Source organism: Taurulus bubalis (genome assembly GCF_910589615.1).
Source record: "Taurulus bubalis genome assembly, chromosome: 14".
Taxonomy (NCBI): Eukaryota; Metazoa; Chordata; class Actinopteri; order Perciformes; family Cottidae; genus Taurulus; species Taurulus bubalis.
Genome location: NC_136602.1, coordinates 13,959,148 through 13,975,224, shown reverse-complemented (window position 1 = coordinate 13,975,224; position 16,077 = coordinate 13,959,148). Strand labels below are relative to the sequence as shown.

Here is a 16,077-nt window from a genome sequence, read left to right as displayed (position 1 = left end):
GTACCTGCAAAAGGTCCCGCTTCAAACCAAGTTCCTGCTGTGTAGAGGAGCAGAGGGCTCCTATGGCTGTACTCATAAACTCCTCTGGCTTTATTTCAGCTAGCTGCTCCAAAATGCTCAGAGTGGGACCTCGATATTGATCCTCATCCAAGAAGATCTTTATGTAGGGAACCATCCCAAGATCTCGCACTGAAACTGGAATACACATAAAATAATTCAGTAAACAGAAGTCTCTAGCCCGGACATGAATTTAAAAAAAGAAGTGAATGTGTATACTTGTGTTTTTGATTGAACGCAGAGTGAGGGTTGACACAACTTGAAGCATACAGGTAGTGAGCAGTCTCTCACTGTCCTCCACACATGGTAGCTGCTGGGGATCTAAAGAGAACAACAACTTCAGACACAAATTACAGAGTAAACATACAAGATTGTTGTTGTGGCTGTTGATTCATATGTGCAGGCCAAAGGGCAACGGTCCACATCAATTTTATTTCAAAATCCCTCGCTTTGAAAGATTGACGGTAGTGATTCATGACTGGATGTGTTGCTCAATCTCAAATTGTCTATAATGACGCGTTGGCATGTCACAACAATCAACCATCTGTCTGAGTCGTACAATTGTGAACATCAGAAGTTGAGGAAACAAATATGTCGGTCCATACCTATGTGAGGGGAAGAGACAACGCCAGCCTTCCTGAGGATTTTAGCTCTCCTACGAATTTCGCTGAGCAGCAGCTCCAGCAGGCCCCAGTCACTCAGCACCTCAGCTAGCATACCGCTGTGCACTGTCATCCTGCAGAGCAGAGCAGACAGATCTTTAAAAAAAAAATTTATCTGGCCTTACCTGTTCTGTCTACAACGTCTCAATGATAAGACTAATCAAGCTGTTGCAGTAATATTTGGAGGTTATATCTTGTGTTATTTAAACTATCTTTAAGTGTGATTATCAATTAAGAGGAGAACAACATCATTCTGACTCGTATCAGATAGATTAAGGATCAATATTTGAAGCAGGAGTATTATGCACCATTATAAGTAATATGTGTGCAAACTGGCACAGCCCACCTGTGAAAACACTTGAGAGCCACCACTCCAAACTCTATCCCTGCCACTCCTCCAGCCAGCGTCCCAGACCAGTTCTGCTTCAGCACAACCAGCAGTGCCCGCAAGGTCTCATGGGGGATGTAGTTAAACTTAAATATCACCTGTAGGAAAACATTTAATCAAACCTCAAATGCATTTTGTATCGAAAAAAATAAGTATGCACAGGGACATACCAAGTCATACCATCTCGAGCAGTAAAAAGAATCGTTTTTGGACAGGCGGTGGTTTACGCCACACACAGGCAGCCAGCTGGGCCATCGACTGGACCGTCCACTCTAAGAGGAAGAAATTGGCCTGGTCCCTCTCCCATATTGTCTGCAGGGTTCGAAGGAGCTGGCAACACAGCAGGGAATGGTGAGAACGCAGCAAGCAGGCCTGCAGCAGGTGGAAGGCTGGCAGGTTTTTTACTGTTAAACCTGGAGACAAAGGTAGGAGATGAAGAATCAATGTGTCAGTAGTTAACTTGTCAAAGGGGGTTCCAGCCCTTTGAAATGGGTCATATTGAATAGAATAAGTTCTGCTTATTTATCAAACTTTTCAAATGTGTAAACAATGTTTTCTCATCTAGTCTATGACATAAAGTATTGCGAAAAAAACAATATCAGCCAGAGGTCAATTTAGCCAAAAGATGTTTTGAATTTAAAGCTCAATTTATCAGCTTTTGCTCTGGCAAGGTCAGACAGTCAATTTCATAGAAAAAGGAGAACCAATAAATTACAAACAACCCTTAACACAGAGCACATGCTGAATCCTATAAGTCAATCGAGTTACACATACATAGATAGATTGAAAACAAACAACACAACATGCACAAAGGCAAAAGAAAAGTAGCATAATCTGCCTTGATGGAGTTTGTTGGCTGCATTGTCAAAATAGTTAGAGGAGGTCTTAGATTTGGGAGCCAAAACACACTTGTGTTTGTTGCGTATAAATATATACCTGGTTATAGGAATAGGATTCATTTTCACACTTAATCAAAATTGTATCAAAGCCAAATAAGATCAGCAGAAAACAGTCCCTGGTCCCTCTGCTGGAGAGATCTACTCCTTGATGTGATGGATGGGCGCTGAGTGTGTGTGTTTCTGTGTGTATAATTGAATGTGTGTGTGTGTTTATTATGGACACTCTATTTATGAGTGTTGGATGGAGGTGTGTGTGTATCTATGATAGATGGCTGGTTGCTATAGGCCAGTGGTGAATGGATGTGGAGCATCCTAACAGAGTTAGAGGGGAAGTCTCCACTTCATCATCTCAGACATAATCACCTCAGCTTCCTGTTAACCTGAGGGGTGTTGTGCACTGCAGCGGGGCAGCAGTGGGGGAATGGGGAGTCGGGGTGTGCAGGAAATCAGGGGAATGGAGCGGAGCAGTTTGAGTGGGTTATATGAGGGTTAAAGTGCAAAGGAGGGATGAACTGTGTGGTCATTCGGGGGGCCCATTCCCCTCCCCAAGCCTATATTTGCTGAGTCATGCATGCGATGATAATTAGAAGGTTTGGAGTATGAATATGGAAGGGAGGGATTAGGTACCTCATGGTACAATCAACTGTTAAAAATAATTAGGGAGGGGTGAACAGAGAAAAACAATGCAGAACTGCAGAAGAGTTGACCTACCTTTGGCGAGTAGCGGGTCAAACCTAAAGGCTGGAGGTTGAGGATTCGTCACACAAAGAGCCACTTTCAGCTCAGTTTTTCCAAGCAGGGTGAAAGATGCAATGAGAGCCAGCAACTCTTCCACAGGCTGTAACTGATCCACAGAAACACCTTCCTCACAGCTTATGATGGTATAATGATGGGAGACAAAAAAAAGTTAAGTTAAATGAATAGTAGAGAGAAATGCAGATGTTTACTGATTTCTTTACTGACAAATGAACATTAATATGACAAATTACACCCTTTGCAGGGGCTTTATATTTACACAACGCAAATCCACCTTATTTTAAAGAATGTTTATTAATTTGGCTCTCTCTTCTTCTGTTCTTCTCCTTGTCTCTCACCGTTTCAGGATGATTTCAAGGGCCTTATAGCCGTTATTGTTGTCAAACTCCACAAAGAGGGCTGGATTGAGAGAGTAGGTGTCTCTAATGAAGCTGAACACAGCCACAGCCACCTCAGCCAGCAGCGACCCCGAGACTTCAGCACTGATGTGCAACAGGTTCTGGATGCAGATACGCACACAGTTCTTGCCTAATGAGGAAAGGACAGTGTTCTTGGTTAGTGCAGTTTTGTAAATGTATATCTTTTTTTCTTATTTAAAAAGATTCCCGTGGAAAGATTCCCGTACAAACACTAAACACGGTGCATCTGGTCCTTGTGCATTAATGTACGTTGTAATAAATGCTACTGTGATGTCCAAATCAAACTAAACTCAAAGACAGTTGTTCAGAGATACAGTACATGCTACAATAAAATCTCCTGTTTTCATCCAAGTTTAACAAACAGCTAGAGATGGATGATTCTGTAGCAAAGAGCAAAAATATCTTGCTGAATCATTTCTTGGTGCCCAACACAAATCAACATAAACTTGTGTGTACCAGAACATTCCTTTTTAAGTGAATTATCTGGACTGATGGAGGAATCATGTGAAACAGATTTGCAGTATGTTGCTCTGCTGGGATGTGTGGTCATGTGGTCAAAATATCTGCCTGCACAAATAATTCTCCAGAATAAAATATAATGAATCACTTTCTAAGTTCTATGCAGCCTGTCTTCTAATGAATTTAATACTTTACTCTATGTTCAGTGGAACTGATGAAATATAGTATATTATAACTAGGAAGCAGAACAATTAAATACCTACAAGATAAAACACAAATGTTACCAATCCCATGAGTTTTGAAGTTACCTTACCTTGCAAGCTCGGGACAGTGTTGCTTGTTGCTGCAGCAGAGACAGCCTTGAGGACCCGGGAGGCCTGATGTCTCCATGTAGCGCTGGTCTGGTCCCACAGTGATGTGAGGCCAATGATGAGACACTGCAGCTCCTGAGTTTCCACCAGTCTCTCCACATTGACTGGCTGCCTACAGAGCTGAAGGAGAACCTGGAGAAGAGGTTTAGAGTGAGAACCACAAAATCTAATTAAGAAGAATAGAAGCAGCACAAGTAAAGTTTGCATGGTTAGGAGGAAAACTACAAAGAGTGAAGCTATCCGCCTAAACTGACCTGCGTTAGCGGCTCCTGAAAGGTCTCTTCTATGGCCAAGTTCTCCTTTTCAGCTGGAAGGCACACTAGCAGGTACAGACATTTCACCAAAGCAGCAGGGAGCCCGGGGTTTATGCAAGACAATATATCCTGCACACACACACAAACACACACATAAATCCGAGACATAATTTATAATAATAATGACAATTTTAAGACAAAGAAATTCTGGAAAAATGTCCGCCTCTTTATCATTTATAATTTTATTTAATACTAATTTTAACAACTTGTATAGTCCTAGGACAATATATATATATATATATATATATATATATATATATATATATATATATATATATATATATATATATATATATATATATATATATATATATATATATAAAAAAAAACAATGTTTACATTTTTTTTTTTAATACATTGTGAAAATGGGTGTGGTAATTATATACATAATATAATGAATGTCCAACGTCTAATACCAGTCAAGGATTCACTTGTAGTAAATAAGTGTAATTAATTTCCCTATGAATGAGTGACTCCCATCAAATGTAAGAAGCCTTCGACACCATCGATCAACTGAAAGTATGGAAACCTGACGTCACTTCACTTTAAAGCTTCCACTCACTGAGCTGTCAGCTGTCAGCAGCAGCAGAGACTTTAACAGCAGCCATCCTTGATTGTCTCTCGCTTCACAGTTTGTCTCCTTCGTATCCGGCCTCTGGAAGAACCGCACAACCTCACCACGAGCCGCCTCTGAAAACAAAAAACTCAACATGACTCCACATATGCTGAACAATGACCACAAAGAACTATGGGTTGTGAACAAGCCAAAGACAACAACACAGCATGCTGTGCAGACTGGAGCGGTTTCTTGTCACCCTCTAATGCAGCAGATATCAGTCAAATCTAAATCCACATTTCAGTCAAGTGTGGACAAAAGTGTAAAAGTTTCATTTCTATGTTCGGAAAGAAAATTTGCATTCCGATTCTATTTTGGTAAGTGTCAAGTTATTGTGCTACACAAGGGTTCCTGTGAAATTATTTAAACCTAAAAAGACCAGCTGAGCCTCATATTGAGAACGAAAAGTCACACCTTTGTGAAGAAGTTAAAAAGTGCCATGCACCATGTCAGCGTCTCATTAAACAGAAACCAGAAGCATCTACTTTCCCTCAAATAAAAAAAGGTTGTCTTCATACCCCGAGAAAAAAAATACATGACCAACCAGCAACAGAGGGACACGGAGTAAGACCGAGGAGGCACAAAAAGAGAAAACTGGTGTTACATTGATCTACTGATGTTCGGTCAGAGAAAGTGTCCAAACTTCAAGAAGGGAACTTCAGATTACGTTGTTTCCCCATTTGTGTGAACAGCGTGCTTGTGCTTTGATAACATGACACCAGTGACATTTATAATATGAGAAAAAAAAAATCTGGAAAAGAACCGCAGCCCACTGAAAATACAGAAGCAGATAGCATCGGTAGAAAGTCCCTCCACCTGGGATAAAAAACTAACTGTGTTGTATTTGCTATGATGTATGAGCAGCAGTTAGTACCTGCAGGTCTTTCAGCCAGTCTGTTGCTGATGTTATGGATGACAGTATCAGCAGTGAGAGCTGCAAGCCCCTTTATGTTTAAACTTTCAAGTCTGCCACCATCCTCACAGACCTGAGATCAGAGAGGAAACGGTCCATCACACAAAATACACTGGAGAGCAAATACAATCTTTAGTCGTGATTGACTGACAAACATGAGATAGAGATGATGTCGACTGCAAAAAGCCTTTTGAAGTGAAAATGGTATCTAAACATGTCTGTAATATGACTTTTTAATATGAACTGTTTTGGTATGGAAGTATTAGCAAACAATGTTGTTCTCATTTGGATTGAATTATGAGATGCAGTAAAAGAATGTAACACTATTATAGTTGAATATCAGCTGATTTGGGTAATGCACTACACAATAAATAATGGAAGCCAGTGCTATATGCTCTTTTCAGTTCCATAAGAGGATATCACATTTCAATGAGTTTGCTTTTCTTAAGTGAGGACCTATATTCTGGTCATGAGGCTTATACAAACAAACACACAGACACAGACACAGAGAGACAGAGAGACAGAGAGAGAGAGAGAGAGAGAGAGAGAGAGAGAGAGAACGTCCCGATCAATGGTGGACACACACAGACGATGGAATGTATACCGCGTGTGTGCACATGTAAAGAGATTTCTTCAGAAGTGTGATGCGTTTCAGGCACAGAATGATAAATTCCTCTTCTTCCAGTTAATCAAAAGCAAGGCCTGAATCAACGTTGTCTTTCATGTGACAGTTCAGTAAACTGTAAAGGTTTACTGAGAGCCCTCATATGCATTGTTCAAAAAGGCACTTTGTTGGTTCATACCTGTATGTAGAGAGGCAGGACTTTGACTAGAAGCTCCTCTCTCTGTTCTAAAAGGACGTGGTCAGTGCTGTGGTCGGGACTCGACTGTGTGTGAATTCCCAGCTCCTGTAGTTGTTCTTTGAGCACTTGAAGGAGTTGAGGGTTCCTACAAGAGCCCTCCACCTTTAACTCCGCAGAGATGGATAACTCCCCTGAAGCACTTAGCTCTCCGGTTTCCTTATTGATCCTTTCCCCTTTAGCACTCTGGTCCTGGAGGGAAACAAGAGTAAAAAGCGACAAATCCTCAGATAGTTCAATCTTCTTTTTTTTTATACCCAGAGTTTACATAAAATCCTGAATGTCTTCTTTTTTATTTTTTTTAAAATCATACTCCCTTAAATGATCTCACTTCCTCAAAAAAGTTTGTCCCAAAACAAACCTCCAGCCCTCCCCCTCATGCCCACATATCACACTGTCTGCATTGAGAAATCACCAGATAGAAGAATAGACCCCTGGCAGTCATGTGCCATTTGCATCAACCAGTTATCAACCTCTGTGAAGGATCTATATGGTCTTATTGATTCTTTTTTTTTGTAACTGGAAGCAAATAATTGTCGCATGGACAAATTTTATTACAGATGTTTTAGTGAAATGGAATCTATTTGACAATTTGAGATGCACACAAGCAAAAAGATGGCAAATTGGGACCTTTTCTTGTACAAAATCAAATCCATGTGACACTGATTAAACCCAAAGATGTTCTGTCCCTCTCAGTTGCCCCTAACATTGGCTAAAGTTATTCATGTGGAATAAATGTCTTCACACAGGAAGCTGCTAGTATGTGTCACACTGCTCTGTCCCACTAACTGTGGATGAGGAGTCCTGCTCCCAAGCAGACATGTTTCTGTATGACTAAGGCTTCGACTAGGGCCTTGTATCCTCATTACAGGGATATTATTTTAGGGACTTTCTGTTTAGAGTGACACATGGTGAACAATAAGGGACATTGGTAGAGGTGGATTGCTAAACTGATAAGCCAGGGCTTGGTTAAGTAAAGGGAAAGGCAGTTCACATTCCAGACAAATTAAAACTTTGAGGCTTTCTCATGTGAGAATGTTCTGTGTGCAGAGAGATACTGATAGCAAGAAGGTGCAAAAGCATCCCAAGTTAATTGTGAAATAGAAAAGTAACACATATCCCTATATTGACAAGTATATACAACCTAGTGTGTGAAATACATGATGGCGGGTACAGTAGCCACCTTGGCAATGCCGTTCAAAAGGAACATTATTCACGCAACACACGCTTAAGTCCTCTTACCTGTACTTGAGTGAGTGCCATCTGATTTTTCCTCGCTCCACGAGGACGCTGTCATCTGTGTTGTGTTAGTCCAGAAGACAAGCAGAGACCTGCTCAGACAGGACTAGCACCTTCTGTGTCAACCCTTCTGTAAAGCTACCCGCCCCCTACTAATCTGCACCAAGCAGACTGCACTTTGAACAAGCAGAGCAACTCAAATCAGCTGGCCCAGGTCATGTGCCTCCTTACTTCCTAAGCAGAAGTGAAAAAGTGTTGTTTAGCTGGTTGGATGGGGCCCTCCCACACAGCCCAAAGACAAGTCCTTAGGCTTTTTATAGACACACTATGACATTAATCTCACTGACAGGATCTCATGATTCACCAAAGACGCCAGGAAACTGTTTGTAATAATAGGTTTATATGGAGTGATTAAAGGCTTTTCGGGAAACTATTAAAAACTAATCAAGTGTATATGCGTGTCTGCTGATTATAACTACTGTGTTTACAAGGTAAACACATCTTTAAAAGCATCAGAAAACCTCCAAACATGTGTTGTTAGTAGTCTTACACTATGTAATAAAAGACTAGTCAGGTCAGCAATGGGGGCTTTGATCGCAACGAGTGTGTCAGTGTATTTGAATGCTTGTGGAGCGACATGACCGCGGTGCTGATATTACGTAGATAAACAGCGCCATCTTGTGGGTTTTAATGATATAACAATATGCAGACAGCTAATAGGCGGAGAGAGAAAAACTGTCCCAAAATAGTCCCTAAATAGACAACCTTCAACCTTGTGCGCTTTGCTTTACTGCACACATTTTACCGGACAAGTACAGGTGTAATTATTCGAGCTGTAGATGTCCTGCGCTGGTGTGATGCTAACTCAGTGTTATATTTGCAGGGGCAGCCATCATTAATGTGATTAAATATTACACCTTCTTCACCTAGTATGAAAAGTAAAAAAAAATGGCTACAAAGAAAGGGCAGTCACATGAATCGCCATCACCTGCTGAAGTTGAAGACACTCCCTCTCTGAGCCCTCACGAGCTCCATGGCGAGCGTTGCCATTCATTCTCAAGCCATTTTATTCCCTCTGCAGAGCTTCTCCTCAGCGCTGTGCCGCAAATAGACTTGGACGTCGTAAACACTCTCTGAGCACTGCGGGTTCAAGTCCCATTGTTTATTTCTAAATTAAAGTATCGCATGTTGCAGTAAGAAATCAAACGTTTGCAAAATTAATAACAATAAGTGCATGTATTGCCTACTACGAGTTTACTGACACAATATTTCCTTTACAATAAAAAAAAAAAAACATCTCTGCAAATACGTTTTCTTTTTAATTCTGCTATTTCCATGTCCAGCGAAGTGCTAATTAAATCTTGAGGTGTTATTTTATTTATAGGGCCCAAGTGTTTTGTTGACAAGGATGACATGCGCGGTCATGTGACCTGCTGCAACCAACGAGGTGTCCCGGGCGTGGTCTGCCTCGATCCGTTTAGCGCAACGAAAGATCCACGTTACTTTGTGGCGAAAGATGATCTCCTTTCTCACTTTACGTGATGATGTTGTAGCGCTTCGTCCTAGGAGCTGATTTTTGTTTCCGTTGCAGTTTCTGTCGGTGGAAATAAGAGCAGGCCGCCTCCGGGCTCCCATTATGCATCCGATGCCCGTGTGCTCCGATAACCGAGGAGACATATTTGACTGCATACAGAGTGGGAATATTGAACTGTGTATACAGTGCCTTCAACATGACCGATCAGTTCTCAAGCAAAAAGGTAAGGTGGAATAAGATGGTCAGTGTTGCTCTTTTAATTACAACATATTTGAGAAACTACAGGCCACTACTTCCTACTGTGTTGCTGTCAGTATGCTATAGTTTTTAGCCTTATGCTGTGATGGTATTTCCTGATTGGTTCAATATAAAGCCAGAAAACTGCCGATGAACACTGTTTTCCAAGAGCATAGACTTGTTATTCCTATGTTGTATGTCTGTAATTCACATGTTGTATATTTTAAATATGTATAAGTTATCATGTGAAAATATTAGAGCATTGAACAAGTAGCCTACTATTTTTGCATCTTGCTATTTTCAAAGGGCCACTTTAAACTTTATTGTGCTCCAGTGTCTCCTGCTGTGATTTTGTCTCAAGGCCAAGGGGAAACTTAACCCTGCTGCAGCTTATCTGTGAGATGGTCTGGTATAGATTTAGATGGACAGATCCTGTGATAACACAAGTTACATTGTGCCAGAGGCAACTCTATCCATGTGTAACAGATGTGAATAGGGCATGGAAGAAGTTGACTCAGATGATTTTTACAGCATTTATTTGCTCCTGCAGAAGACAATAAAACACAACGATCAACAGACTGTCAGACCGTGCATTTATGTCCGGCCTATATTGCTCGTCCCATTTACTGCAGATCTGACTGTAATGTGCATGTGTTTGTCTTCATCCAGGCTGGGGTGGTTTCACCCCGCTCCACTACGCTGCACTCCATGGTACCCGCTCCCTGGTTGACCTTTTCCTTGGTAATGGAGCTGACCCCAACCTGACATGTGATGCAGGACAGACAGCCTTTCATTTTGCTTGCAGGTGAGCAGTCGCTGCATATTTAGGTCTCTAGTGTTCAACAAATATGCTTGGATTCTTGATGGGACACTCATGGTGTGAGTATCATGCATTTTGTTCTGCAACGGATCCAGTGTAATAACAGTATGTGCTTTTGACTCTCATCAGGCAAGGGAACATCTTTATTATACACCAAATGATGCAGTATGGAGCCGATTTGCGTCTCATAGACCTGCAGGGAAAAACGGCACTGCATCATGCAGTCACGGGAGGCAGCATGTGAGTAGTAAAAACTTTGATGTTTTCGTCTTGTATGTGTTTGGCTACTCAGTCACACACAAATAGATCCTGCATGCACTGACTGTTATGTTATCTTTCCCAGTGTTGCAGTGCACTGTTTGTGGGAGACAGGAATGTTCCGGTTTTCAGACACAGACATGTACCAGCTGACACCCCTTCACCTGGCTGCATCCACCGGCAACACAGAGGTGGTACGCTATTTGCTCAGAGATCAGGTATGATATGATGGCCCTCACTCTCTCACTCACTCACATGCTCCAGTTTGTTAAGAGTATGATACCATTTTACACAGAGGAGGATGTGATTGGGTACCTATTTCTGCCTCAAACACTGAGAATTAGATGCAACTATGACTTTACTAAACTTTAAACTGCTTTTAGTCACTTTTAGCTCATTGTTTTGGTTCTTAATAAATTTTATTTACAATATGGATAAGTGCCATTGTCATCAACCACTCTTATACAACTGGAGGCAAATAATCTCAGTGCACAATTTAGTGCAACATTTTCAAATAAAAAGCTGCATCCATACTTGGGAATGTGACAAAGACCATTTTAACCTTAGGATCCATTTGTGAAACTGGAACCAGTGCAGATATGTTTTAGCAGCTGTGCAGTTCAACCCTCTGTTTGTGTTTCAGAGATGTGCTGTGAATGCAGTTGACCAGCAGGGAGCGACCGCGCTCCATGTTGCAGCGGAGAGGGGTGGAGTGGAGGTGTGCTGGACACTGCTGCAGAGAACAGGGTGCAGGATTCTCTATCAGAAGAACCACAGCGGCCTCACACCACTGGACCTCAGCAAACAGGGGAAGACATTTAGGTGAATCTGCTGTCTCTAGAAATCCCCACTAGCAGAAGACTGCATGAGATAGAAACACCCCTCAGTGCCTTCAGATATCCAGAAGGTTCCCATTTCCAGATGACTTCTTTCTCTTGGGATCCTGATGCTGTTTAACACATTGCTATACTGTGTATTTGTCTCTAGACATCAGCAACTAACCAAGCTACTGAGTCGATACATTAAAGAGCCAATGCACCACCAGCCGAGGGAGTCTCATGGTAAATATTACTCTGTAGTCCATTCAATTCAATTCATTTAGCGCTGAAAACAAGGGTGATGATTATATTCATGACAGTGGTGATGATAATAATCACACTGTTGCAAGTGGTCTGTGTGTGTTTTCATACATCTTTGTATGTTTGTATCATATGTCTTTTCTCACCAGTTTTATATTACTGGACACTGTTCTTTCCAACCCTGAGCGGAGCTGCCATCCTGTTGATAGCAGCCATGTTGGGAGGCTATGGGGGGCTAACCTGTGGTTTGCTCTTCCCCTGGCTTGCTAGAAGCATCTTCACGCAGTACCACCGCATGACCACATACCAAAGGTTTGACAAAAATGTTACATGTGAAATGTTTATTTCACTGTTTGTTTGATCTCTTTGTTGAGCTATCGTTTGTCTTCCTTCCAGGTTACCCAACCCGATCTACTTGGGAACCCTCATAGCTGGCTTATTCCATTCCCTGCTCTGCTTCTATGGAAGGATGATGCCTAATATCCTTCACAAATGTAGCACACATTGACACACAAGTCTCATGCCCAGGCATATTAATGTATTATCTGGCCTTTTTTTTTTTGCTCTGCTAGCAGAATGGCATAAGGCTCTCAATGATGGTTGGTCTGTCTGCCCGTCCCATACTTCGGAGAGGGATATCTACACCAAAGGCCATATTGCTTCAAAAGTTGGTCCATGATTATGATGGTCTTCACAGGATGATTATCCTTTGACCTTTCCTCTTGTGCCACCATCGAGTCACATTTTGCACTTGTCCCCAATTAATATGTAAAGAGCATTATGCAGGAACCCATGCATACTCCCCAAGGAGAATATTTCTCATTTTGGATACTCCACAAGCTTTCTTGTGAAAATGGTCAACATGACCAGTGCTCTCATAGTTCTTTTGCTCGCCCAAATAGACATAGTAAGGCAAAAATGTATTCTAGGGTTCATCCTTAACCTTTTGAATGTGTGTGGTCAAACAGTTTTCTGGTCCATGTGTCGATGGTCCACTTCTCCGTAGTCCTCGTTTTGTTCTGCAAGGTTCTGACTCAGGACCCTGGGACACTGGAAAGAGCAGATGCAGATCCTCGGTTCTCCTGTATCGCTGACCTGGTGGAGAACAACGAGAGCCCTCACAGGTTCTGTCCGTACTGTGAGGTAAAACATCTGTATGTCTAGTTATCAGTTTTGATCTAAATGTACACAGAGCCTTTCTCCTCTGGTCCTCCGCTTCGAAAAGCGATGAATCAATGCTGTGACAATTTAATGTGATAAAATATTTATGTCCATTAAGTCATGGTGAAGTCAAGGTGATTTTCATCCCTTAATGAAAATTAAAAGGCAGCAATCAAAAGCAGTAGATGTCTGTAAGGTCTGCTTTTGAAGACGGTTGCCAGTAATGTTTTAGTTCATGGACTACCGAAAATACGTCGCTCTCCTTACCACCATGTTTCTGCTTTCCTCAAAGTTGTTTCCGCCGGACTACACTAAACACTGCAAGCTATGTGAGGTGTGCATCAAAGACTACGACCACCACTGCCTTTTCCTCAACCGGTGCGTCGGCCACAGTAACCACCGCCTCTTCCTCCTCTTCATCCTCTCCATGGTGGTTGCACACCTGCTTTTTGTTGCCACGGCAACAAGTTACCTGCAAGACAAGATGCCCGCGGGCAATCGCAGCTTGTCGTCGTGGCTGACTTTGTTCGGGGAGGAGTTCTGGGTTGTGGTGATGGTGACGATGAATGCGCTAACGCTGATCTGGGAGATGTGGCTACTGATTGAGCAGTTTGATGCCGTGGCCACGGGAACGAGCACCTACTTCAGACAGTGTGAGAGTGCGGCGCGGCAGCGGTCACTCGGACAGCGCTGGGTCATAGTGCTGTCGTTTCTACTAGAGGGTCAAAGACGGGTGGGAAGAGGGCAAATAAGAGAGGACAAAACTGCCATAGACATCTAAAAAATTCAGCTTGTCTCGTGTCCAGTTGTCCGTTTACAGAGTATTTAATGCCACATAACATGTTGTACTTGAATGTAATTACATCCTAATATTATATTTTAATACACAGTAGACTACAGAATAGATTAGTCAGCAGATTTGTGGCGAGCAGAATAAGAGTTTAGATGTTCACCTAGTTTTTAGAAGTACTTTTAAGATATTATATGTTCCAATCAACTTGTTGGTTTACTTTGTTCTGTGTCGTGAAGTACTTGATTCCAAAACTGTGTTTTAGCAGCTCTGAAGGAATGCTCACATTTACACCTGTTTTTGTATTCTGCATCAGCTTAATTCTTTGGAATGTCACTGTTATAATTGTTTTGAAGAAACGTGTGTCATTAGTGTAAAAGCATTGTTTAAAGCTGTGAAGATTTGTGTCGGCTCCTCATAACATTAGCAAGTCCTGTGATAATGTAATAATGGTTACTAGCAAGTGCACTGAAAGACTTTGTTCCTGACATAATATCATTACCTCGCTGACCTGCTCACAGTCATTTGAGCCATGACACTTCCTCTGCTCTCATTAATGAGACATGCTCTTTTCATGCCTTCAATTAAACACACTCATTTCCTTTGTTTCCCTCAGGACCATATGTCTAGATTATAGAGGATGTTCCCCACTTCCCTCAGAGGCTGGTGTGTCTGGACTATGTGAGGCTAGATCATGTGATATTATATGGAGTGGTTAAGATGAGTGCATGTAAGCCTGTGACTGCTGTTATGGTATGTTTCTGTCCTTGGATCAGTGTTATTGTATATAATTCCCCAATATATGTGCTAATGTATTTTATCTGTGGTTACATAATTTATTTTGGTTTCCAAGATGACACCTCATCAGTGCCATTATGATTGTATGCTGAATAAAACACATCACTGAAATTAGTAAATGTAAAATGTTTTTCTTTTGTCTTTTACAGTGGTGGAAGTGCTGAGATACTTAAGTATATGTAAAAAAAAAAAAAAAAAGAAATACCATAGTCTAAAAAGTATCCAAGTTTTAGACCCAAGTTGAAAAGGTTTACTTAAGCTAAAGTGCAGTATTATTATCAGGATAATGTGCTAAAAGTATCCAAAGTAAAAGTACTCATTATTCAGAATACTCCCTCCCATCCCCCCGCCCCCTTGTTTGTATGATTATTATTTATTATATGATTCTGCTTTTATCACTAATTAATACACAACAGAGCAATTCAAGGTTGTAGTTGGTCAATGTGGAGCCACTTATAAATGCATTGTATATGCTGTAGAAGTATCATGATTTCATGTGAGCATATTATATGTTTTCATGGTAACTTTAAGTGTCAGACATAGTGTAGCCAAAAGTACAATATTAATGTAATATAGCATTAAATGGAAATACTCAAGTACAAGTATGTGAAAACTGTACTTAAGCACAGTACTTGAGTTAATGTGCTGAGATACTTTCCACCACTGTATGTGTAGCAAGAGAGAAACACGTTGTTCAGGACTTTTTCAAAGCTTGTGACTTTCCCTCCTGATTTACGTTGACAAATCACGACCAGCGGGGTGGGGGAGTGGGGGAAATGTACAGTAACAACATCTGAAGGAGAAACTCATTATATTTGTTACACAGAAGTCAGCTGTTTTCACTTCTCCATCAAGGCAGCTCACTTCCTCAGTGAGAGACAGACTGAAACATTCAGAAAAGGAGGACAGCAGGAGATCATCGTACAGCTATGTTGTGTTTCTCTGTAAAGCAGTACCTATCACAGCAGCTGCTTGGGACTGTGATGCTTTATTGTGTAGCTCAGAGAGTCTGGCTCCACACTGAGAGTCTTCTGGTCTGCCAATCCGAGATGACATGGCAAGTAATACTCGCATGACTGTCTTTATTTCCTTCCTTCTATCAGAGTCTGTTCACATCAGCATTCTTCAAGTGCACGTCAGTGTGTGTTAATGATGGCAGCAATAGTAGTCCCTTCTCTTCCAGAATGTGAATGTCATTGGATTTGTTTCTTAGTGATTATCAATCCAGCAGAGGACTGAGATCTCAGTATTGCTATTGTTCAGAGCCTGTGTGTGTGTGTGTGTGTGTGTGTGTGTGTGTGTGTGTGTGTGTGTGTGTGTGTGTGTGTGTGTGTGTGTGTGTTTTGTGTTTTGTGGCTCTAGAAATGGCCCCAGAGGAGAGGGATACACTGTGCAGACGGGTCCACTGCCTTGAAACCATCAAGGTCTCCTCTGACCTGCCTTGAAA

General features: G+C 41.6%; 2 protein-coding genes across 2 annotated transcripts in view; one reads left to right on the top strand and one right to left on the bottom strand.

The window, feature by feature from the left end:
- wdfy4 (WDFY family member 4) overlaps window positions 1-7,536 on the bottom strand; it is a gene marked incomplete at its 5' end in the record, with an annotated part of 39,842 nt that extends 32,306 nt beyond the window's left edge. Inside the window, 13 exons of the mRNA XM_079229532.1 lie at window positions 5-195; window positions 277-378; window positions 663-793; window positions 1,066-1,205; window positions 1,288-1,520; window positions 2,718-2,878; window positions 3,101-3,290; window positions 3,954-4,143; window positions 4,266-4,394; window positions 4,888-5,015; window positions 5,816-5,927; window positions 6,658-6,906; window positions 7,504-7,536. Coding sequence (XP_079085658.1) covers window positions 5-195; window positions 277-378; window positions 663-793; window positions 1,066-1,205; window positions 1,288-1,520; window positions 2,718-2,878; window positions 3,101-3,290; window positions 3,954-4,143; window positions 4,266-4,394; window positions 4,888-5,015; window positions 5,816-5,927; window positions 6,658-6,906; window positions 7,504-7,536 — 1,989 coding nt within the window. The remainder of the gene's footprint in view (window positions 1-4; window positions 196-276; window positions 379-662; window positions 794-1,065; window positions 1,206-1,287; window positions 1,521-2,717; window positions 2,879-3,100; window positions 3,291-3,953; window positions 4,144-4,265; window positions 4,395-4,887; window positions 5,016-5,815; window positions 5,928-6,657; window positions 6,907-7,503) is intronic.
- Window positions 7,537-9,589: 2,053 nt separating this feature from the next.
- On the top strand, window positions 9,590-14,736 carry LOC306747204 (uncharacterized protein; the record flags this gene model as incomplete). The annotated part of the gene is given in 11 exon segments (XM_079230227.1): window positions 9,590-9,710; window positions 10,394-10,529; window positions 10,674-10,784; window positions 10,888-11,020; window positions 11,446-11,624; window positions 11,790-11,863; window positions 12,031-12,193; window positions 12,278-12,375; window positions 12,850-12,852; window positions 12,855-13,024; window positions 13,335-14,736. Coding segments are annotated over 11 exon segments (1,677 nt in total). The 3' UTR covers window positions 13,824-14,736.
- Between the last annotated feature and the right edge of the window lie 1,341 nt (window positions 14,737-16,077).